The 24,707-nt window shown below is 37.7% G+C and overlaps 1 protein-coding gene across 1 annotated transcript; it reads right to left on the reverse strand.

Annotated features, from left to right (window-relative positions):
- Window positions 1–4,094: 4,094 nt before the first annotated feature.
- Window positions 4,095–16,304, reverse strand: LOC121867354 (GATOR complex protein WDR24-like). Its single transcript, XM_042367274.1, is given in 16 exon segments — window positions 4,095–4,670; window positions 6,747–6,853; window positions 7,040–7,145; window positions 9,154–9,278; window positions 11,050–11,108; window positions 11,543–11,634; window positions 12,667–12,695; window positions 12,698–12,763; window positions 13,482–13,510; window positions 13,600–13,751; window positions 14,048–14,106; window positions 14,109–14,191; window positions 15,102–15,125; window positions 15,127–15,203; window positions 16,138–16,217; window positions 16,220–16,304. Coding segments are annotated over 16 exon segments (1,341 nt in total). The 3' UTR covers window positions 4,095–4,502.
- Between the last annotated feature and the right edge of the window lie 8,403 nt (window positions 16,305–24,707).

Raw genomic sequence — 24,707 nt, forward strand, 5'->3', positions numbered from 1 at the left:
TTTTCTTCTGTGCATCCGTCATAGAAAATGGGAAATTTTTCATAGAATATGGTCAATTAATCAAAAAGGGTTGTGGGGTTTGAGATGTTTGGTTCACACTCAGGATGGAATGGAGAAAGGAAACTCACAATGTGCTCTCTATATACATGTTGTATTGGATGTACAATGCAGCTTGGTGCTGGGAAGGCAGCATGGTTACAAGCGTGATGTAGAGAGAGCTGGTTGGTGAGGACGCTCAGAGAAGGACAGCTCGTGGGTCGCCATGCTCACCAGCGGGAGAGAGGACCGCCAAGCAGGCGGAGGAGGAACGAGGGCCGCCAGGCAGCGGCGGAGGAGGAGGTGTTGCTGGCTGCGGCTGTAGGTAGAAAGAGAGAGATCACCACGAGGTCAGGTCTTAAATAGCGGGGGTAGGCGTGGCTTAGCAGTTGACCCCCGCTCCGTGGTGTATGGCGGCGCTGGTTGACCTCGACCACGAGGCATACACTGGGGAATTGGTGGGGTCGGCTAGGCAGCGACAAACAGCATTTGTAGGGGAGAATTCCACTACAGGGTAATACAACCAAAATGGAATTTTTTGGAAATTTTAATCATACATACTGTATTTGGAAATGTTAACAACGCTCCCAAAAAGTAAATTATGTACTTCTTGTAAAGGCAGAAAAAGTTTTCTACTTTTCTGAAAAGTAGAAAGTTTTTTTCTACTATAATGAACACAAGTAAGATCAACTATGGCGTTCGTAAATCCCTGATGTACTGTTAAGTAAGTTATCACATTAACTTGGGTCTCAACAATTTAAGATTATTTACCATTGTTCAGACTATGGTTACACATGTTTATTTACCATTGTTCATACTATGGTTACACATGTTTAATGTTTAAAGAGTTTTCTTTGCTGAAAGCATCTAATCAATTTACATTCGTAAGTGACTATAGATGACTGAAGAAAAATAATACAATATCATTATGTTCATAATAAATCATTAAAATACAAGTACATACAAATCTTTGATCTATTTCATCCATTGTTTATCCTGGACTTCACAATGTCCATTCCAGTTGATAAAGGAGGAGGGCAATGATAAGAAAAAAACAATGGGGAGTCCCTGAACCTGGCTGATGCCAGGTCCAAGGGCCAGGATTCTCTCCCAAGAGGATTCTGACTCCTGGAACCACTGGACAAACAAGCATGCTGGTCCAAAAGCCATTTACCTCTTGGAAGAAGCCTCCTGACCCCAGCTAAAAAGGATAAAAAAAAAGGCTAACCAAGTTCAGGACCGGCTCTCCTTGTCCTAGGTTTGGCACTTCCTGCATGAGGAATTCCAAACCCTTAAAAAAAAGGGAACCTAAGCAGGCTAACGCTGACTTCCGAGACACAGCAAATGGTGCTCCTAGGGTCAGTTACCTCCTCCAGGGATACGTAAATCTCACTGTAAATAAACAGTAAAGAAATTTGTTATAACCAATATAAGAAACAGTAGTGTGAAAAATTTACATTTAAATGGAAAGTTTTGATGCAACTAAGAAGTTGAAAGTAATAAGTTTATTATGGCAAACTCAATATGAAAGTGTTACTGTTAAGTCCTCAGTAAGATCATTTTAAATTTCTTTCCGTCAAATGACATAAAATGCAAAGTGTTCACAGTATGTTATTTTGGTGAAAACTAAGGTTTTCACTGCTTATGTACATGTTCCTCATCTTTTCACAAGTCCTTCCCACTGAAGAATCAAAAATTCTTCAGATTCTCTTAAAATCGGAGGATGGGGAGATTTTAAGAGAATCTCCCCATCCTCCGATTTTAAGAAAAATAAGTTTATAATAAAAAAAATACAAGTCCAACTTTCCTGTGTATGAAGTTTTGGTAGTTAATGGATAATAAAATGACCGTCCAAGAGAACCCTTCCCCTTTCTTTAGAAACATACATAGAAAATATTGAAGAAGTTGATAACAGATGATCAGAAGAAATCCAATACATGTACAGTATAGTCTGGATTTACGCGGATTTTGTTTACGCGTTTGGTCATTTACGCGGTGCCTTGCCAGAATGAAATGTTTTAATTATGTGGTAAATTTCATCATTTACGCGGGAAGCGGCACGGGCAGGGTGCGCACAAGGTCGCCCAGTCATCAAAACATTACCGAGTTCTTCACCCGCCACCCACCACAGCCGGCCCAAGTCAGTGATAGTGAGGATATGGACTTATATGGACTTTGAGGGGTTTGACAAAGAGGCCCTGCAAGCCTCTGTGGTGGATAGTGATACAATTGATACAAGTGATACAGGTGAGAGCCAATAATCTGCCCTCTGCCTCGGAACCTACCCCCCCCCATCCCCTTAATTGCCCAGCCATCTTTTCTACTAACGTAAGTGTTAAAAAACCTAATATTATTGATATTTCTCTTAAATATTAATTGTGTGTGCATACCATCATAAAATTAAGATACTATTTTTTACTACAACGTACGTATTGTGTCGGAAAAACTGGAGTTTAGGGGTCGGCCCAGTCTCTATTTCAATTAATCCCATATGCTCTGTTATTTTGTTTACGCGTTTCTCGTTTTACGCGGACCTCCATGGGTTCAATTGACCGCGTAAATGCAGACTATACTGTACATAGATATTGCATTACAGTTGATTAGAAGAAATTAAACAGGGGATTATAAACCCCTATGCCCACCAATAAATGCAGGTACACTTTACTACAGTACGGTACTTGTCAATCAGCTGTATGTAATGCAATATCTTCACAGGAATGATGAGGACTTGGCATGAGATGTTGCCAGGTCTTGCTTATGATCTGGTGTCTACCTCAAACCAAGTGTTCAGTGACATTGTGATGAACACTTTGCAAGAGATGTTGAGAATATCTTGCCCATGACAAATAGTTTTACACCAATATTTGAGTAACTTGCTTACCATGATGAATTACTTGTACAAGTATGATAATATATGAAGCTCTAACTGTAGTAAAATTAATAAAAAAAAAGAATATGTATGTTTTAATTTATGTTATTTAGTGTAACTGGAACAATAGAAGTAAACACTTATGGTAAAGAAAGAAGTGTACGTACGCACACATGCAAACATTGTGTTATTTCTCTACATAAAAATATGAAAGCAACACTTATTACTATTTATTACCGTAAATATATGTTTCAATTAATGTTTGTGAATGTAAAACAAAAGTTCTACTCACCAATTAGGACACAGCCAATGTTGTTGTCTGAGTTTTTACTCAGATGTCGACAAAGTGCCTAAATCATCAGGTCCTCTCTCTTAGCTTTTGAGCCAACACTACCATCACCTGCTTTCTTGCTCATGTTTAATAGGGGCACAAAAATGCTTTAAAATACCTGAAGAGATTTTTATCTCGATCCAATTCAGAAACGTGGTAATGAAAAGACTGCCAAGCAGAGACTGTTTATGTTAGTGACGTCACCAGCCTGGCAGCTGAGAAAGGTTCAAAAGAAGGTATTTATCTTCTATAAAATATTTCCTAAAGTTGCTGGTTAATGTACAAAACTGTCATCCAGTGTTACCAACAACTGTGGGTTGTTGGTTTGGTCAGAGGCAACAAGGCTGTGATATATTGGGTAATTTTTTAATTTTTTTGCAATTTTCTTTGTTTTTGTACAATTGTCATTATTTTTCCAATGTGTACCAGAAGTGTAAATTTCTTTTTTGTGATTTGTAAGTAAATAAACCTTTTAAGTTTTGTTTGGTGATATTTGGGGCCTCAGGTCCTTAACCCTTACAGTATTGAATGATATATCTGCAACATTCTCGGTCTCTATCTCGTAAAATAACCCAAGGCTACTACAGTGTACCTTACTTTCTCTTTTAACTTTTTTGGCATTATGATTAACCCTTACTATGACATACGACTCCACAATATGATATGTACATGTTTGACTGCAATAAGCATCATATTAGGCCAAGATTTCTCCTCACTGTTTTAAAATTGCAGACTAACATTAGCACTCACAAAACATGTCACGTCTCAGTAGATCTCCTCACACTACCCACGCCTCAGCAGGGCTATAAGTTGCCTCTCAGTTATGATGGAAGACATGTTCATTACTATAGGTGAAAATAATCAGTATATACAATTTATTAAAAGATACTCTTCAAAATATTTTAATATAAAAAGGTCACATGGATTTTCTCATAATTTGTAAGTACATTAATAACTATATACAGTAACAACAATTATCAATACAAATTGTTGCTAAGATATTGTTTTATAATCTGTGTTCTATCTAACAACTATATCTCACATCTATGAGAGGCATATCACAGTTTTCTTTCAATATGTTGAAAATATCTAAACATATTTGTGTTTAAAAGTAACACCATTATATTGCATCCTTACTCAAAATACTTAAACTCAGATGCAAACTCAAGATAATGTTACAGTACTGTACAGTGTAAGTAAACTGTCAAAGGCTATAAGATGAAAATAAGACTACATACACATTAACAGAATGAATTAATACAAATATTAGGTATATTCACATAAATGACCACACCCAGCTGGACACGCCTTGTTGTTGGCCATCCACTGCATGATGTGGTGGAGATGGCCACCATGGGAGCAGCCTTGACACCATACGTACAGACCGCGTACCATCCCGTGACACAGAGCACATGTTGCCGACGCACATCCACACTGGTAATAATAAAACACATTCTCACGAGCCTGTGGTATACAGTAAGCAAACATTACTGAAATATACAGTATTATAAGACATTCTTACAACTGCATGACACTCGGCATATGTTGAGTTACTCGCATGTTGATTCACTCTCAATGATTTAAAACAAGATCTATAACTCTTGATACAATTAACAATAAAAACTGAGTAATTTTTATTATAGAAAATCTGGTCATATCAATGAGCAGTCTAAAAATAAATACTACAGCTCCTCCCCGACTTACGACCTACTCAACTTACGACCACCCGCACCTACGACTTGCCTCAGTCATACCAAAATTTTGTCAAATTACGTATTTTCGAGTCCTATCATCAGTACACAAAGAGAATTTTCGTTTGTAATTCACTTTAAAATAGCTGGCAAGCTTAAAAGTGAGAGTTTTGTGGTGCTGAGAAGAAAAAGAGACACCCATTTTAGATTTTCTATGTATTATTTAAGCATTTTCGACTTATGACCATCTTGACTTATGACCTGGATTTGGGTCCCTAACCCCGTCGTAAGTCAGGGAGGAGCTGTAGCTTGTTTTTTGTATGTACTGTATTAATTGAACTGTGTAAAATCAAGTTGTAAGTCTGTAATAGCTAATATTATTGCAAGTAGTTGTTACAAAACCATCCAGTATATGGTCATTTGACTAATTTTCTCTACCTGGGGTGTATGTGGTCAAGAAACAGATCTATACAGTTTTACTAGTTGATGTTAGAAATATGGTTATGGTAATTAAAGAGACAGCTGCCTCACAGTCATAGATGGTTCCATACTGTACAAACACCTTGATGGCTTAATTTTTAACTGCTGTTTGTCTCTTAGATAAACTAATCCAAACCTTCGTTTATTCATAAACATCAAAATTCATCCTTGTCTTGTTGTCAGCATGAAATTCTGTCATGTTGAGAACAAAAGAGCTGCACCTTGAGCTGTATTAAGGGGGATGAGTGTGAGACTTAAGTTGTCAAACATGTCATCATCAGGTCAGGCCTAGGGTCACAGTGGCTTTACTTCAGGTACCTAAAGGTGATGTGAGTGTAATCTTACCTGTAACCTTACCTCACCCCCAGGCCCTGCTCTGACTATCTCATCCCTGGGGACGGGTTGTCAAACTTGCCAATCAGGTACAAAAAGTGACAGCTACAGTCAGAAGCTGGTGAGCCATGCAGGTCAACACTGACTGATGCATATGATACCTTTGCATCGATCAGAATTTTTTGAGCGATGCAAATGCATCGGTTGTATTGGCCTGGATCAAGCCCTTGTGATGGCGAGTGTTGGTGATGATGGTGAGGAGTGGTGATGGTGGGTGTTGGTGGTGATGGTGAGTGTTGGTGGTGAAAAGTGACCCATATGATCACTTCAGACTATGTTGATATATAATGGACCGAGTCTGTTATTATTCCGGATGTGGATAAAACGGATTTTTGGCTTTAACACTCAATTAGTCTGTTATATCAGGGGTTTATTGTATTGTAAATAGTGTAAATATAGGCAGCCTTTTTACCATGTGACAGACACCAGGTGCCTTCAAGAGAGCTCAGGTTCTTAACTGGCTCAGCCATGTTAATATTGTTATTATTATTGACCCTGTATCCGTATTTTTCTGGCTAAATAAACTGTTTCAATATCAATGAGGTCTGTGCAACCGTTTATGATGAAACTTGTGACTCCATTTGGGGTCATAAGTAAGAAACCGTTCCAAGCCTCCTACGTTTACATCTGGGTCAAGAGTAGTGATCTAACACCACTTAAATGCCCTGTATTTGCAAATTCTAGACAAGTCAATGGTGAAAGCCAGTGAAACCAGGGTGTGTGTGTGTGTAAACTTGGGATCAATGAGTTTTCTTGAGGTGAGTAACCAAGCGTGTTTGGGACCCAAGTACTGAGGCTGTGTTTAGTATGTAAAGTACATTAGTGCATGGAGTGGAATGCAGTGTTTATTTCTTGGTGACAAGTAAGTTTTTGGAGGGAGTTATTGAGATCCAGGAATGTATTCCCCTATTTCCACTTGTACAGTGTACTTCCTCCAATGACATACCTTTCTACAGAGAAGACTGTTCCAGCCCAAAGGAAAGTTGCAACGACCACAGTGCAATGTCACTGATGTAGATTGCTGGTTTTGTTGTCGCACAGAAGGAAGGCCTTCTGAAAGAGCATCAAAAACATTTAAATTTAATGTGAATGTGTGTGTGTGTGTGTGTGTGTGTGTGTGTGTGTGTGTGTGTGTGTGTGTGTGTGTGTGTGTGCGTGCGTGCGTGTGTGTTAGTTCATGTGTATAACTTTTTCTTTCATTAATTTCATTCCCCGTTAAAGAATTAATAAATTATTTACCTGCAAGCTGTATGACTTGATTAGCAACATTCCATAACTGCAAGTGCTGCAAGATGTCAATATATGATATAAACCAATGTTCAACCTGGTCTGCATCCAGGAGCTCCTGTAAAGTATATAAATCACCTTTATTAGACCAAAGTAAAGTATGGTGGTAATTACGACAGTGACATTTACAATAAATTAAACCCTTTCGAGCTGTTTTTACCAATCCCCCAAAATTTTGTATCTCTCTGGGGACCCAGTTTTTAATTTCATTCATCCATCCCAGTCTCGGCCTCTCTCCTCCTACCTCCACCTATATATATATATATATATATATATATATATATATATATATATATATATATATATATATATATATATATATATATATATATATATATATATATATATATATATATATATATATATATATATATATATATATGTAGTCATATAAGTAAAACGAAACGAGTAAAGTGAACAACATAACATATGGGATTAAATGAAATAGAGACCTTTGACCCAAACTCACTTTTTCGACACAATACCTATGTTCTAGTAAAATAACATCTTAATTTTATGATGGTACATCACACAATTAATACTTAGAGAAATAGAAATAGTCACAAGTTAATGTCCATTCAAATAATGGACTCAACTCCCTCCCCTCTTCTCCCACTCCTGGCTCTTCCCTCTGAGAAATGTTTGGGGAAAACCACTGATTTTAAGGTATAGTAATAAATAATACCTCAAACTAAATTAGGATAATTTAATTGACATTGCTGGATTCTCCAAGACCAGGAATATTTTGAATATAAATGTCATATATTTTGCACAAAAAGATAACATATTTACTCAGAGTAACAAAATACTTAGAGTAGATCTAAAATTTGTATGTCTAATGCAAAATCTATGATGTTTATATTCAAAATGATCATCAAATTGTAAAATTCCAGCAATGTAAATTATATTCTGGCGTAATTTGTATAGATTTTATGAGCTAAAACAAATATCTTCAGTTAATAAAAAAAATATATTCTTCGCGACACTATCTTTCAATCAAAGTACCCCACCTTGCCTCCCCACTCTTCCAACCGCGCCAGATGGTGGTCGTCCCTCCTGCCCCCACCCCCACCAACCCTCCTACCAGAAATGTGAGGGAGAAACCAGAATATTTACCTTTTAGTAATAAATAATACCTCAGACTAAAGTTAGGATAATATAATTGACATTGCTGGATTCCTTGCAAGACCAGGAATATTTTGAATATACACTTCATATATTTTTGCACAAAGATATATTTGCTCTGAGTAAACAAAATACTTGCATTAGATCTAAAATTTGTATGTCTAATGCAAAATCTATGATGTATATTCAATGATCATCAAATTGTAAGAATTCCAGCAATGTAAATTATATTCTGTGAATAATTTGTATGAATTTTATGAGCTAAATAAAAATTATACTTCACCCAGATATGGTAGATGCAGTGGTAGAATTCGGTTCTGGCAGGGCAGAGTATGGAAACGAGCGGTATGTATTATTATAATAAAAATAGTGTTGTGTGTGTGTGTGTTGTATATATATATATATATATATATATATATATATATATATATATATATATATATATATATATATATATATATATATATATATATATATATATATATATATATATATATATATATATATATATATATATATATATATATATATATATATATTATATATATATATATATATATATATATATATATATATATATATATATATATATATATATATATATATATTATATTATTATTATTTGTTTTTTCATATTGCGTATGCAAGATTGTTTCTGTAACAAGTTTAAAAAACGAAGAAAATTATGTATGGCCCCTGAAATTACTTTGTGACAGTCCCATGTTTTGTGGCATTTTAGACATCTTGGGGAAGTACATTTTTCAAACAAACATATCTCAGCTTTTATAATGGAAGTCTAGAGATAATGTGATCTGATTTCCAAAAGGTTTTTCAGGAATGGAACCTTTCATAAATGGAAAAATCCATGTTCAGTTAAGAAAGTATTACTGTAGTTACAGATGTATACTTTGTCTAAATGATAGACATAACATTTAACTAACCTTCAGTCTATCACGGAGAACAATGAAACAGGTGACTGACATCTGGACGCCACCGTGAGTTGCATAATAATAGAGCATTTCCACTACCAGGTCGAACACCCAGGCTGGAGCCCCGTCCTCGTGATCTCACTAAGGAGGAGGGAGTCTCTACCACATATCCTGAAGCAACACCTAAGAAACATATATGTGTGAACTGAGAGATAAAATGATGAATAAACATCTGTTACAGCTGCAGGAATGAAGACAAAGCATGAGAGAGAATGTGATGCTGTTGATTAATGCCACCCACATGGAATTAGGAAAGGTCTTGAAGAGAGTATAAGTAGGTCTATAGCCCATTACCAATCTGTTCATCCACAAGTAATCCCTAATTCTAGTAGTACTGTATTGTAAGAGGCTGTATTTATACTTTAAACATTTTCCTAAATAATTCTGAATTTTGACTTTTAGACTTTACAAAATGAGATGAATTCTAATCTTTACCACTACATTTAACAAATAAAATTTAAGTTACTGAATAGCAGCAACAGGTAATGGAAACTTGGCCATACAATAACACAACTGCAATATGCTCTCACACAAAAAACTTGTTACTTAAACAGGATTACAATGAATAAAGGCAAGTCCATACATACTGTACTGTACTGTGTAATATACATACCAGCTTCCTGAATCTCTACGTAACATTTTGAGGAGAATTCCTGAGGTGGAATGGCCGATCTTGCAAGATGTCATGGCGTGGCTCAAAGCTTCATTGGGCAGAGCCCAATCTTGACTAGTGTCCATGTTACTAAGATTCTCTAATCAAAAGGTATTTGGTGATTTCTCCGCCTCCAAAGAAAGTCCTGGTTGATTGTCATGCCACTGTCAATAATGCAAGAACCAAAAATACTGAGTTTAGAAATGGAAAACAGACACAATGAAGGTTATCTTATGTAAATCAGGGTTGGTAAAAGCATGTCATAACTGATTCACGACAAGACTCTGATTTAAATCATATCATATTTGCCATAACAAACCCAAGTGTATGTATATATAGAAATTAAATACACACATGTGAAAAACCATAAAAAATATGCAACATTGTATTTATATTTTTATTAGGTCAGACAGGAGAAAACACCTAAAATAAGCTACAGTACCAAGACCTGAATTTGCTTTAATAAAACTAAAATTTACGCGGGTGGCAGGCTTTCCTCTGTTCGTAGATTGAAGCATATTCTACAGAGATAGATGAAATTAATAGCAAATACAGCTATAATTCAGATAATTTGATAAAACAGGAAAGCATCATATCACTTCACTTCACTGCCAAATTTGCCTGAATTAAAAATAAATTTCGTAATAATTTTGGTAGCTGCTATTTCTAGTCATTGATTTCTTATTATGAAGGCTGAAGAGAAGTTAAAAAGGTATGTAGTAATATACAAATACTGTAATCAATTATAACATTTATGACTTAACGTGTCAAAATTCTGTTTTACATCATGCCGAATCCTGATGTAAATCTATGAAACATATGGAGCAAATTATTAAATATGAGTAAAGGTAATGAAGACTGAGGAACACATAGATGAACTGTACAAGGTGCCTCATAGTCCATAACCCATAGAGAAACTATTGTCTTCTTTTGTCTTCATCAGAGGGAATCATAACAAATCAGCAAAGATGGCACAGACGTTAACACTAGAGGAAGACTTACTTTAATATTTATGTGTGGAAACTAAACATGACACACCTATCAGTTGGAAAGTGTAATCAACAACATCCATATGCCTGGGTGTTGACGGTTAAATTCTTTCCCACCAGCCGAGATAATAAGCTCACCTGGCAATATTTGTCAGCTTCAGATCATGGTTTCGGTATCATCTGTCTCTGTGTCTCCTTCCTCTGCACTGAAGCCTCCTCCAGATGTGTCTCCACCAGCATCACCCCCAGAGAAGTGACGTGACGATCTGTAAATAAAGATGATTTTGTGAATTACTAACAGAGTAATCGTGTAATAAAAATTCCGCTAGTGAAGATTTGGTAGAAAAATAAGCCTATTAAAATGTTTGGGTCAAATGGTGTACTCTAGCTCTATATACATCAACCTTAGTGTTCCCCTTAAACTTAACCAACCACTCAATCAGAGGCTTGGCTCACTTGTCACTGTTGAGGCTTGACAGTGTCAAGACCTACACTGCCCACTATATCCGGTTTAATTAAGCCAGTAGGTAGAGCTGTCAATCTGTGGTCAAGTCATCATTACATAAACGAGGTTGAGAATCCATTGCTGGCAAGACTGTTAGTAACCCCACCTTCCTCTTCACTGACTGGAATGTAACAAGAATCTGCTACTGGCTCACCCTAACAACAGCAACTAAGACTCATGGTGTGTTAGCATTACCTCTGTTCATTCTCCAAACTGGTGTCTGGCTGTACAGTTGGATCATCTCTGGAGGAGCCCCAGACCTGACAAGTGGTCACCACCACCAACACCTACATACAGCATTTGTAGTATCTGCCATGTCAGTGCAATCTGAAGGAAGAATAAAAGTTAAGATATAGTACATTCAAAACTAAGTTCACATTATTTATCATGAAGCCAACCAAGATCATCCACAGCATATTACCACTAAGCCCACACTGATGTAGGCAGAGAATAATTTTCTCAATTTTATTTTTAGAATGGCAATTTATCAGAACACTAATAATACTATAGGCGTATCTCCTTAAAACTGTTTAGTTATTACAATGAAACTTACAAATAACAAGAACGATGAAAGAAGCAAATGGCAGAGGTTATCAAAGATCTTTATTTCCTGCTTCTCTACTTGTAATTTGGTTCTTTAATTTCATTTAATGTTCACCTTTACTGTACTTCTCATATACTGCACCTCTCTATAATAAAATCAATTAACCAACACTCACACATCTATATTCATGAACACAAAACCTATGTATTTAACCTATTATATTTCTGTAGGTCAGAACAAGGGATACAGACACTTCAAATGATGGGTGTAAATAGTGGAGTGGTGCAAGGCAGGTGTAGATGTAACAGGAAAGGGTAAAGACAACAAGTAATTAGAAATGCTTGTAAAATAAACAACATCACATTGATTATGAACTCTAATAAGCCTGATGTGAAGAGAATGGATGAGGCTAATTGAGTCAAGAGGTGCATGAGCCTAATGTGAAAGGAAGGAGAGGCCGAGTACGCCAAGAATGAAATGGGGAACAGTTATAAATGATATTAGAGTTAGGAACCTGACAAGAAAGACTGCAAGAGAATATGCTGCATGGAGAGCTGCCATCTGGTAATCACAGCTGACCTACACAAAGGGTGAAAATGGCTGTAAAGCATTGATGGCGGTGATGAACACATGGACAGCTGTAAGAATGGATGAAGAAGTGAAACACATCAGACGTGACATGAATGTTCCAACTACAAGTATACCTGTTCATTTATTAACTTGCACTCAAGAACACAAAAATTGAGCCAGACCTGATGTCTATTCAGCTTTTAGCTACTCCAGCATTATGTTCACATATCTCCCCAAGGAACGTCCAGTGAGGAGGTACTGCTTGGCAGACTCAACAAGGTGGTGGGTAGAGACTGGACCATCTTCTTACAATTCCTCATCTGAATGGATGACAGCACCTGCCCAATGTGCTCACCAAATTTGCTGGCTTCCTGAATATAAGTTTTACATCAAAGCAAGAAAACAAAAATATAAAATTTAAATTACGTACTCTCAAGTATGTAAAATAAAATAAGATGCATTCAAGGTATAGCTGGAAGATATAACAGATACTGTATAGGCCTCAGAAATAAGTATACACACTGTAGCTGTAAGGTCCACAAGTGGTCTGGTAACATTGGTACTACACACTCCTGATGTATGATGAAACTCAGCTCCTCCCACCTTCAACTTCCTTCATCTCTCACCCTCCCTAGCCCATTCCCATAAGGAGGGGAAAAGTAGTGAGGAGGCAGGTTAAGAGGGAGGAGACAGATGTGGAGGAGGGAGGGAATTATATGAAGGAAGACAAAGTTGTGTTCCTCAAACTTCAAAATGGTATGGAATTGGAGTGTGACTTGCCAACAGATAACCCAAGCTATAACTCCAACCTGAGTGAGGAGAACTGACATGTGGTCTAGCAGCGCTGCTTCAGTAAGTTACAAACCTGGCTTAAGTTATTTGTAGGTGGTTAAACTGAATAAAACTGCACTGCACAATAGAAGATGAAAGAATATATGTATCACACTAACAGGAACATAACGTAACTGTAATAAGAATACAGTACAGTACCTGTAATAGGATATCACAGAATCTACAAACTTATGGGTGATTCTGAGGGACCAAAACATCTGATAATGATTACTAAAAGAAATGAGTGAATATCAATGGATGAGTAACAGAATTACTGTAACAGTTTTAATTTCACCTAAACACTGACAACTTTGTCAGAGATCCAGTGGGCTCAGAGTCCTCTTTTATCCGGGAAGCATTGGAGATGTTGCCGTAAATACTAATGTCTAAGGCAGCAGGATTGACATCTTCCATAGGCCTTGCTGCATCTTGAAAGGAATGATGAATCAAGGTACAATCCTGGAAAACAAAACCAAGCATATAGACTTGTGCTCTGGTTTAAAACATCTCCCATAACTGAACTCACGTACAGTGAGGGAGGTATCAGTGTTTCATCGTACACAGAATTTACCCTCACCAGTATCAGGAATAAATAAGTAGTGTGTATTATCATTTGAAATGGTAAGTGTACAGTCTGTATATATACCACACAACTGAACATCTTCTTATAAACAGACAAACTGTATGTCTTAAAGGCATATGGTAAGGATACAAGAGGACCATTGACCTCACAAGATAAGAGCACCTTCACTTACCTTTCCAACAGACAGTAAACTGTTTGGGTCACCCTCACCAGCAATGCTAGTAGTTAGATTTTGTGCCTGCTAAAAGCTGCCAGAGGTATATAAGGCCGCCTTATGTCCCAAACATTAATGCTACAGTCCCACAGCAAGGCAGAGCTAGAACACAAAAAACATTCAACAAACCTCTTAAACCACGGTACAGTATCTTTGTCTTGTACTCTAAAGAAATCTGTGTCAGTAATAAAATACAGTATCTGAGGACAGGAGGGAACCTAAGGCCTCTATCACACACAATACAACCTCCAAAGTATGAGTAAAATGCCTAATGTAGTACTGCACGTATTACCATTTTCCATTCCATATCATTTATATGTAACTCTTCTTGAAATGCCATAATTTCTTTAACTTGAACACAATTTTTCCAATCATGCAAGCATTTCTCAAGTCTTCCTCACCAACCTCCTAATCATATTCCCATACTGTAACTGTAACCTGTTTCTATCACATACACACACACTGGTTTTGAGTCCTCCAATTATGATCTCTGGTTAAGGTTTACACTTTCCTGAAACCTACTTTTACTTGTTGCATTTATGACTCACCAGAACAACCTGACCCAACTCTTTGACTTAGATTCTACTATCAAATGCACTTCGTCCTCCAACCACTATACTGTAATTGTCTTTCTTGGTCCATTGGTCCATACTATTTTCTGGCTCACTCACTATTCTTGTACATGCGGGACTTAAAGAACACGCTTCTTCTATTGACACTGACCACAGGCAATCGCTGCCTCACTACCTGTGCAAATGTTTATGCTATTACAGTGTCATGTCTAATCCTTTCTTCTGACCAATCTTGTCTATGCATCTAGCTGACCAATCTTGCATTCTTTCCTCCTCTTTAAAATCTCCTTTCCCAAAGAACACAAGTGGTAGCCCAAAATACAACCCTTCACCCTGAAAATATTAACAGCAAACTCTCTAGTCATTAAAGTTCTTTTGCTACAACATCTATAATTAATTTAACATCTACTGTTACATTTATACAACACAACAGGACTTACCTAGCAATGTGGTACTTGGTGTTGCCTCCACTTGACTCTGCCAACTGAAGCAATTGTTTGAATGGTGTTGCATACAGTAGGAATTTCATTTAAATCCCAAACCTGTTTAAACAAATAATTAAATGATAAAACTAAGATGAATGATATTTTTTTGTATTTCAATAACATCAAACCTCAGTGAATGCAGGCTACCTTTTTATCTATCAATAAATAGTATATGGTCAACTGTGGGGGACTCTGGGCAGTGGTAAAAAGGACCCATGTGTGATGATTTAAATTTTATAAAATCATGAAAATGCCATTTATTATTTGAGGTAAATTGTGTGTATACTCTTCAGTAAACTTTAATATGTTTTTCAGGTAACTGACAAAAAACTGTGTAGGCATATTACATAAAAAAAAATCAATAAAATAATGATCACACAGCTTGGCCTGGTATGGAAGAGCTAAGGGGCTGTAGCTAAAGGGCCAATTTAACTTGGTGACAAACTACGCCCACACATTATGTCACTTCAACACCCAGGCTTTTCATATTTTCAATTAATAGCAACATATTTTTTGATATACTGTACAGGTACACTCCATATAATGCAATAAAATAACTACAATACCATAAAAAAATATACAAAAGAACAATGAGTGACTGTGTGTCTGTGCATGAGTGAGTGTGTGTCTGTGAGTGTACAACATTTGAATGATCCTATTGAGTTTCAGAAATTTCTAAACCATGTGGGTCCTCAAGCTCAGAAAATACATGCTCGGTGAAGCTGGCTTTACAGTGGAATACATGAGCTGTGTATAGCACGCAAGGTTTGAAATATTACTGTAGGGTACCATAATTTTTTTTTGAATAAACAGGGTATGCTTTTGCAAATATGAAATAAGGGCGTTAAAATATCAATTAAGGATAAGTGGACTGCGAAGAGAGAGGTATTCTTGTACTGTACAGCAGTTCAACAGTTGGCATCTTAACAATGAGGCAGCTGATAAAACAACAAGTGCTCATTCTCTGAACACTATAGAAAAGTAAGCTTACTTTTATGGTTTTATCCCTGCCAAGTGTAGCAATCCAAGTTTTAACTTCAGGATGCCAGTCCAGGGCAAAAATAGGGCCCCATGTATGAACTGCTTCTCTACTCGGTCAGGTCTCCTCATGTCCCACAACTGCACATTCCCATTCTCAGAAACTGCACAGAAGTTCATGCTATGGTGCGGTTGAATCTACGCCTCTGACACTCTCAGCATTGCTGCAAATTAAAAATAGGATGTATGTATGGTGCACGAAATATAAAGTTAATATTAATGAGAACAAAATGATGGGAACAATAAGAGTTCTCACAATTTACACTCCAACATGATGATATCAACTCAGTAAGAAAAATGATTCATTTACAAACTGTGAACACTCATAAATATTTATGTCAACATATCAAACTAGAATTAATACTGAATATCATTAGAGTTACAAACCTGGTAAAAGTCTGAGTAGCCTCTTCCCAGTGGGTCAAACAACTTCATGAACCCATCATGTGAGCGGATATCAACAGATGCGATTCACACGGATGAAAACTGACCTGTGGAAACACGCTAATCATATTAGCCATCTGTTTCATACTTACGCCCTAAAGAGGATTTCTAGATGAACCCTCCATTTAAAACCCAATGGCCTGAGTGACTTGTGTCATTAAAACACAGCCTGACTGGGAAGGGTGTGGAAACAAAAGCTCTAACCATAATGTCTTGAAGAAAACTGTTCATGAATAAACAAGACACTAGAAGCTCCTTCAAGTTTATATGAATATACTGTATTTAAGACAGTGACAAAATCCCTTACTCATCATTCCTTCCCTTGATGTGACATGTGAGACCCAGCAGACAGATCTTGTGTATATGTATCTAAGAACCTCTGATGACAACACCTTTAACAGGTCAAGAATGAAAAAGTTTGGTCTCTAAATCTTATTTTATTATTGATTACTAAATTTAACAAAGGCTTTCTTAACCTGAATATACAGTATTAGCAGTAAAAGTAAGTTCAGGGCTTTTTCACACTGTTACAAAGGTACATGTTAACCCATCCAATCCTCAGGACCTAACTGGTGGAGGACCATAGGAATTTTGGAACCCCAGATCAGTTAAAGTCTGGAGAAAAAAATCTTGTTCTACTGATACATGAAATATATATAGTGTACAAATTAACAAAAGCAATAAAATGTACCATTTCCTCCAAACAGTTCATTACATAATAAGCAAAATAGAATGAATAACAGGTACAGTACTGTAATAATCTGCCCATCACAGAAGCAAACCTACCTGAAGTGATTTTATATTTAAATGTCTTGATATCTGGTATATTTGTACTGAATATTTTAGTGAAATACTGTCGTATACCAATTGTAGTTTTAATCAAATGTGCTCAGGAGATGTTAGTACAAGTGGATATTCACAAAATCGTTCTCAAGCCTTGTTGTCGGAGGTAGATTTAATCTGGGTAAATGTGAATAAGTTCCAGTCCTTTGTATATATGTACTGTACTGTATAAGGTGTACATCCTACATATAATACAGGAAAACCTAGCACAGTGACGGACAAGTTGGCTCCCATGTTGAAACTAGGTAATCCAAAATCTCTCTCCGACTGTCATTTGGTGAGTACAGTATATCGTTTTATCTCACTTGGGATCGACACTACTTCAGTTTGGGGAGGGAGGAAGTTTTGATCGACTGTTCATAAAACCCTTAGAAATTTCATACCTTGTGAACAGTCCGGCTGTAGTGTATCCATCTTTGACCAGACGGTTTGTTCAAGTTCGGTGACAACAGCCCCATTTGTGGATGCTGTAGCAAGAACACTGTCTGAAAAAGAAAAATTTTAAACTACAAGATGGCTAAATTTTTTGTTTCATCCCACAGGTTTGGTGTGGCCAACTACAATACCGTATCATCAAAATTTTACACAATAAAAATGGGAGAATAAATTAGAAAAAGTTGTTTAATAAGCTTTAAAGAAGAAGAAATTATAAAGAATTATTTTGAGTTACTTAAATGATGTTTTTGAAAGTACTGTACTGTAGGAAAATGAAATAGAGGTAATTGAGATGATTTGAGTGCCAGAGTGCCAACCAAGATTTATTATGATCATGAGCACACAGAAAATGGGAAAAGGCATACTGTAGTCAAAGAATGGATGATTTAAAAGTGGATGGGAGAAAAGGAAAATGCTGGAAGCTGGGGGTAAGTATGTAGGAATGGGGTGGGGGAGATAGACTTTGAGGAAGCAGCAATGTGTGTGTGTGTGTGTGTGTGTGTGTGTGTGTGTGTGTGTGTGTGTGTGTGTGTGTGTGTGTGTGTGTGTGTGTGTGTGACTGGAATGCATCATGTTGACTGGCTTTTGAGGACAGATACTGTATATATATATATTGTACTGATGATGTGTCAAGCTGTGATACTGTATGACGTGACAAGCATAAAGTCCTCACTGTGGCAGGGCTACAAAGGAGAACACATATAGTATGTCTGTTAGATGGCTGAATAACATAGAACAAGAGGAGAGTGTCTGTGTAATATGAATGAACAAAAAAATATTAAGCTACCTGTTAATAATTAAAGGAGAAGAGAATAAAATAGAGAATTTTATAAAAACAAAACTGTAATATTACCTTCCAGATTAAACCACATCATTGCAGGAAAGTTAGGTTTAGATGTTTACCAGCCAAGGTTAAGCTCTACCACGGTCTTCCTCTTCAATGGAAAAGATTTTGAACACTGAAAATAAAATTATAAATAGATCAAAAAAATAACCACCATCTACCAACACAGTCAATAAGTCTATTTCTTGTCCACATACATTCAGACAAGTTTATGAAAGCACAATTAAATAGCACAGTACTATACAGTATTTTCATTATAACAGAGTCAATATTACTGCCAAAGCTAAACTTTTCCTCCTACCTGAAATAAACAAACAACTATAAATTTCACAAAATGATGTCCCAAGTTATGAAAACATCAAATTACAATTAGATTTACAGATATATGAAAGTATTGTTGGATGTACAGTCGTTAAAAGATGCTTACATCACGACGGCCAGCAATGACAACGGAGGTTGTGGGACTGAGGCAAGAACTTTCACACACACTGTCTTCATTCTGCTTTGGTCATAAAAAAACACCTGGATATAAAGTGAATATTAATTAAAGATATTTTCCTGGAACTTTACAACTTCCTATAAACAATGATGATACATTTCTTTCTTGGGTTAATAATAATATAATATATATATAATAATAATATATACTGATAATAATAAGATCTGAACTATATTTATGACACTTACAATCTAGTAATATACCAGTACAGTCGTGGTATTTGCAATTTTCCATCTACCGTCTGATAATAATACAGTATTACCTTAATGTATTAGTATAGCACTAAATGAACCAACAAAACAACCTCTACGATCCATACCAAACCCGACGATGAAAATTACAGTATTATACAGTGGAGAAGCAGCCATCTTGTTTTCAATGACATGTTTGGTATCATATTACAAGTTATCTGTCCTTATGGAGGATGAAGACCATCTCCAAGTTCATTTGTCAACATGGACGAGTTGGCAGGACATTAAAGTGTTCAAAATGTGGCAGAGAACTTACAGTGAAAGATGTACAGTATGTGTTTCAGTGCAACAATGCATAGCACTCTAGTCTAAAAATGTAAATTACACAATGACGCCTTCAAGAAAAGTGTTTTCATTGGTACCTGATATCAATGTAGTTCTTTCTGTAATATGCCAGGGGTTACGTGGAGTTTTGCTTCTGTTAGGAAATTAGGCAAGGTTAGGTCAGGTTCTGTTTAAAAGTGAAGCAAACGGCTAACACCAAGTCGTTTGATTTCATTCATTTGTATCACATGTTCTTTGGTTGACAGTACGTAATAAATTTATATGACAATGCACAGACCTAACAGAACTGGCCCTACAAATAACAAACTTTCTGCATCAATAGCAGCAACTTCTGGAAACAGCATAATATAATTTTGTGATTTGTGTTAGTGAGAATGCAAGCTGGACCGAGTGGTTCAATTGTTGCACTGAAACAAAGTGTTCAAAAAAATGCCATAACGAAAGTTTTTACAATTGTCCAAATTGATTGCAACATAATATTCGAGATTCATTTTGTGGCAACAAGTGAAATAATACATCATGCAAATAACATCTCCAGATATTTTAGTGCAATTCCATTAAGTCCCCGGGTGCTAACTTCTCTCCTCCACCATTTTAGATAATGTCTACCTGAACCCCAAGTTTAGGTCAGGTAATTTCTTGAATTTTATGAAGATAAATATTTACATTAAAACAATAAATCTCCACTAAATCTGTGTCCCCTTCCTGTCTGACAGTCGATGGAAGTTCATCAGATATAAACGTGATTTACTTCAGTTACTTTCGTTATCATTAAGTACACAATCACAGTTCCTCTTTTTTACTTGTAGTTTTACATGTGTGTCTTCTTTCTCTGTACTATATAAGACATCAAGGTCCTATGAGAGAGGTAAGTCAGGTGTGTCAGGTGTTTGTTTACTCTCTTCATGTGCTGGCGGCAGATGAAAGGAAAAAAAATAATAATAAAATGCTAAGGTTTCATTTCTTCCTAAAGGACATAATTAAGTGATTGATTCATAAGCTGTTAAGGTTAAATTGTAGTTTAATTTATCATTTGATCACTTTGTAGAGCCATTCGGTGTCTTGTTTGTTACTTGTTGTGAACTAGCAGTAACACCCATTGAGTCACGTGACCTCCTTTCCTCTATTTTTGTAATTATATATTCAAATGTACAATTAAATGTCGTAAACCAATAAAGTATAATAGCTGTAGTCACTGCACATGTAAAACAAGCAAAACAAACTTTATTGTTTATTTCCTCAGTCAGAGTAGGTAACCCCTCACGATTGGAATAAAGTGCCTCTTGCACTCTTTCAGAGGTAGTGTAGTGGATTCCTCCTACAAACGCTGTTTGTCGCGAGTAGCCGACCTCCAGTGTATGCCTCGTGGTCTGGGTCAACCAGTTCCTTACATGACGGGGTCAACTATTAAGCCACGCCTACCTCCGCTATATAAGACTGACCTCGTGGTGACATCTCTTCTTCTACAAGCAACACCCTCCTTCTGCCGCCTGGTGGCCCTTCCCGGCAGACCCCAAGCTGTCCTCCTCTGAGCATCCTACACCACTCCTCTACTCAGCTTTAACATGCCTTCCCAGCACCAAGCTGCATGCATAATACAACATGTATATAGAGAGCACATTGTGAGTTCCTTTATCAACCCATCCTGAGTGTGAACCAAACAACCTGTACCAAATGGTGACTCCCGGAGATTCGCACTCACACAGGATGGAGGAGACCAATCACTCTCCAGTCTTCAAGCAACATGGAAGACTGGCTTATCACACAGAGGCAGCCTCTCTCATCAGCTTACAGCTACGTCTCTACACCGCAGGCTAGACACCCTAAGCAGCACTGCTTCTCAGCAGACACCAGCTCTTCCTGCCTCCAACACCACGTCTTACACCCCAGCACACCCGTCCTGCCTCAGACGTCGCCCGGCCCAGCAGTACCCCCTGCCACGACCCTGTTCCTGACGCGGACCCACACACCCCTCTTTTTCTCCCTCAGGTGCCCCCCAAGCTACTCTCCTGCACCCTGCTGCTGTCGTGGCACTGCTGTCACGACTCTCCTCCGCTCCTGCTTGACAGCCCCTGCTCCTGACCCAGGCCCACACACCCAGCAGGCGCATCTGGAACGACTCTGTACCTGCCGTGAGGAAGCACAACATTCCTCCTTTCCCTTTTTCTCCCTCTAGATGTGCTCCTCCCACCTCACTGCATTACTCCGACTCCATTATGGCCACCGCCGTTCTGCCTCACATGTCCTCGCAACCCTGCAGACAACAAGGCTCCGACACCACCTGGAGGGAAGGGGGGAGTACTGGTGGTACCTCCTACAAACGCTGTTTGTCGCCGAGTAGCCGACCCGCAATTTCCCAATGTATGCCTCGTGGTCTAGGTCACCAGCGCCGCCTTACATGACGGAGTCGACCTATTAAGCCACGCCTACTCCGCTATAAGACCTGACCTCGTGGTGACCACTCTCTTCTTCTAGCTACAGCCGCAGCAAGCAACACCACCTCCTCTGCCGCTGCCTGGTGGTCCTGTCACCGCCGGCAGACATGACCACAAGCTGGTCCTCCTCTGAGCACCCTCACCAACCAGCTCTCTCTCACTGCTTGTAACCAATGCTGCCTTCCCAGCACCAAGCTGGTAATCCACACAATATGTATACAGAAGCACATTGCGAGTCTCCTTTCTCACCCAATGGTCCAGACAAACAGCCGTACAGTGGTGGAGTCAGTGCCATAAAAAATCATTAATGAGAAACGATATATAGTATGTATGTTGTGTTGTCAAACGTAAAGAAACAATTAAGACCAGCAAGAATCTGTGTAAATGAAGCAAAATGTCAGATCACAAACTTGGGCCCTCCTTTTAATCATTTACATACTCTGCATTGTTTTTAATAACTTGTCTTGCTTGAGGTACGAAAATTCTTCCTAAATTTGTGTAGGGTCTGAGTCACTGCCTACGTGTTATGAGGAGGCTTTGGCATTTGTCTATTATCAACTAGTTAAATGATGCCATTTTAGGAGCAAGATCAGATGTTGTGTGTTAGATGCTGACTTCTAGTTACTATTCTTCCAAACGTTTGAATAATTCCATTCATAAATAATCTGTTTTTTATTAAACTGGTTTGTTCTGTACAAGTTGTGTGTAGAACATTAGACACATTACCTTTTGTTAATATTTTGTACTCCACAGAAAATACAACTCTTTGTACACTATAACCAAAGAGGGTGCGGGGCATGATGGATAGAACGGTTACCGCTCTTGTCTCGCAAGCGAGATGTCGCAGGTTCGATTCCCGGGCCAGTGGAAAAGTGTTTGGACACTCTTCTAGTCCTTGGTCTGTTCACCCTGGCAGCAGTAGGGCTACTAAATCGAAAGTTGCAATTCGTATTCAAGGAAAGTTGTTGGGCCTCCAATAACTTGCAGACATAAACCATTGACTCTTCCAGGCTTCTACGCCCTTAGCTCATGAGACATAAAGGCAAGCATGAACTTAACATGCTTCCCTGTTGGAGAACACTTCCTTACACAAGGATGTAGGGGGTGCCAATAAAATAATATAATACAGGACTTGAGTTAATGGCAAAGGCAGTAGGTCTCATTTACAAGTACAGTAAATTAGTGTTAATTAATAACCTCTGAAGTAAATAAGGATATTTAAAGTCAATTACGCTGTGCCCGTAAGTTTTAAATCACCATAATTACATTTTCTTAAAATATAGACTGTATTTATTTCAAAACACATTAATTTCTTAAAATATACATTTAACATAAGAATACGCTTGACCTAATTTCTTGGATTTCAGCACATGGGTCATGCCATGGATTTTGTTCATATTTCATCAAAGTACTACTTAACATGCTGATTAAGGATCTCGGTTCACAAAAAAATTAAATTTTTAAAATGTACGGAATCGTCATACATACAGGTGACAAGTGAATTACCTGGGGAGCAGTGTATTGGGCCTGCTCTTATTTGTTTGTTTCATAAATAACATCTTATGCCTGATGCTTACCTCCTCTAAATGTTTACGAATGGTACTTCAAGTTATTTCGGAAATGAGACCAAGAAGACTGTATGAAACGCTGAAGGATCTGTGAGCTTCAGAATGGGAAAAATGGCTGTCAAGATTCAATGTCACGAAGCGTAAGAAAGTGCGCCTGGGACGTACAATTAGTAAGGAGGCGTTTCATATGTCTAAATGGGACAGACTGCATTAATTGAGATTAAAATGCGAAAAGGACCTAGGTGTTATGTTGACAATGAACTGAAGTTCTTGGGCCATTGTGAAAAGATCCAGTGGTGCCTGTTTTTTATAGGGAATAGCCCACCCGGGCACAGGTCATCGACCCCAGAAGTAAGTAAAAAGAAATTACAAATGAAAAGAAAAAATTACATTAATCTACCACGAAGATGCCAGAAAACCAGCCTGTAGTACTATGACCCTGTCTAGTCCCCAGATATGCTAGAGTTACCCCAGGATTAGAGCAACTGCAACACCTGTAACTACTATAGACGAGGGATGAAATAATTAAGGTGTACAGTATAAACATATCAAAAAAGGAACTACATTCAGTCGAGATTATTCCTTACAGTTCACATCCACGCCACACGGGTCACAGCTCAAGGTTGAAGAAGCCCAAAGTCCAGAAAATTGAGGGAACAAAACTTTTATCGGGTGAGCATTGTGAACTCTTGGAACAATCTACCAGAAAGTGTTGCTGACAGCACCAAGTGTGAGCTCTTTCAAGACCAGACTTGACCAACACTGGAGCAGGTTCAGGTACATTCAGGGCCGGTGCATGCCCCAGTACTTGCCAACAGTGTGAACAAAGACTGACAACCACTCAAGCAGCTAACAAGCCAATCAGTGGCGAAGAGGGTAAGAGTACAGTAAAGTAAAAAATAAATCCAGCGCAGGAACA

Source organism: Homarus americanus, unplaced genomic scaffold (genome assembly GCF_018991925.1).
Source record: "Homarus americanus isolate GMGI-L3 unplaced genomic scaffold, GMGI_Hamer_2.0 scaffold15447, whole genome shotgun sequence".
Classification (NCBI taxonomy): Eukaryota; Metazoa; Arthropoda; class Malacostraca; order Decapoda; family Nephropidae; genus Homarus; species Homarus americanus.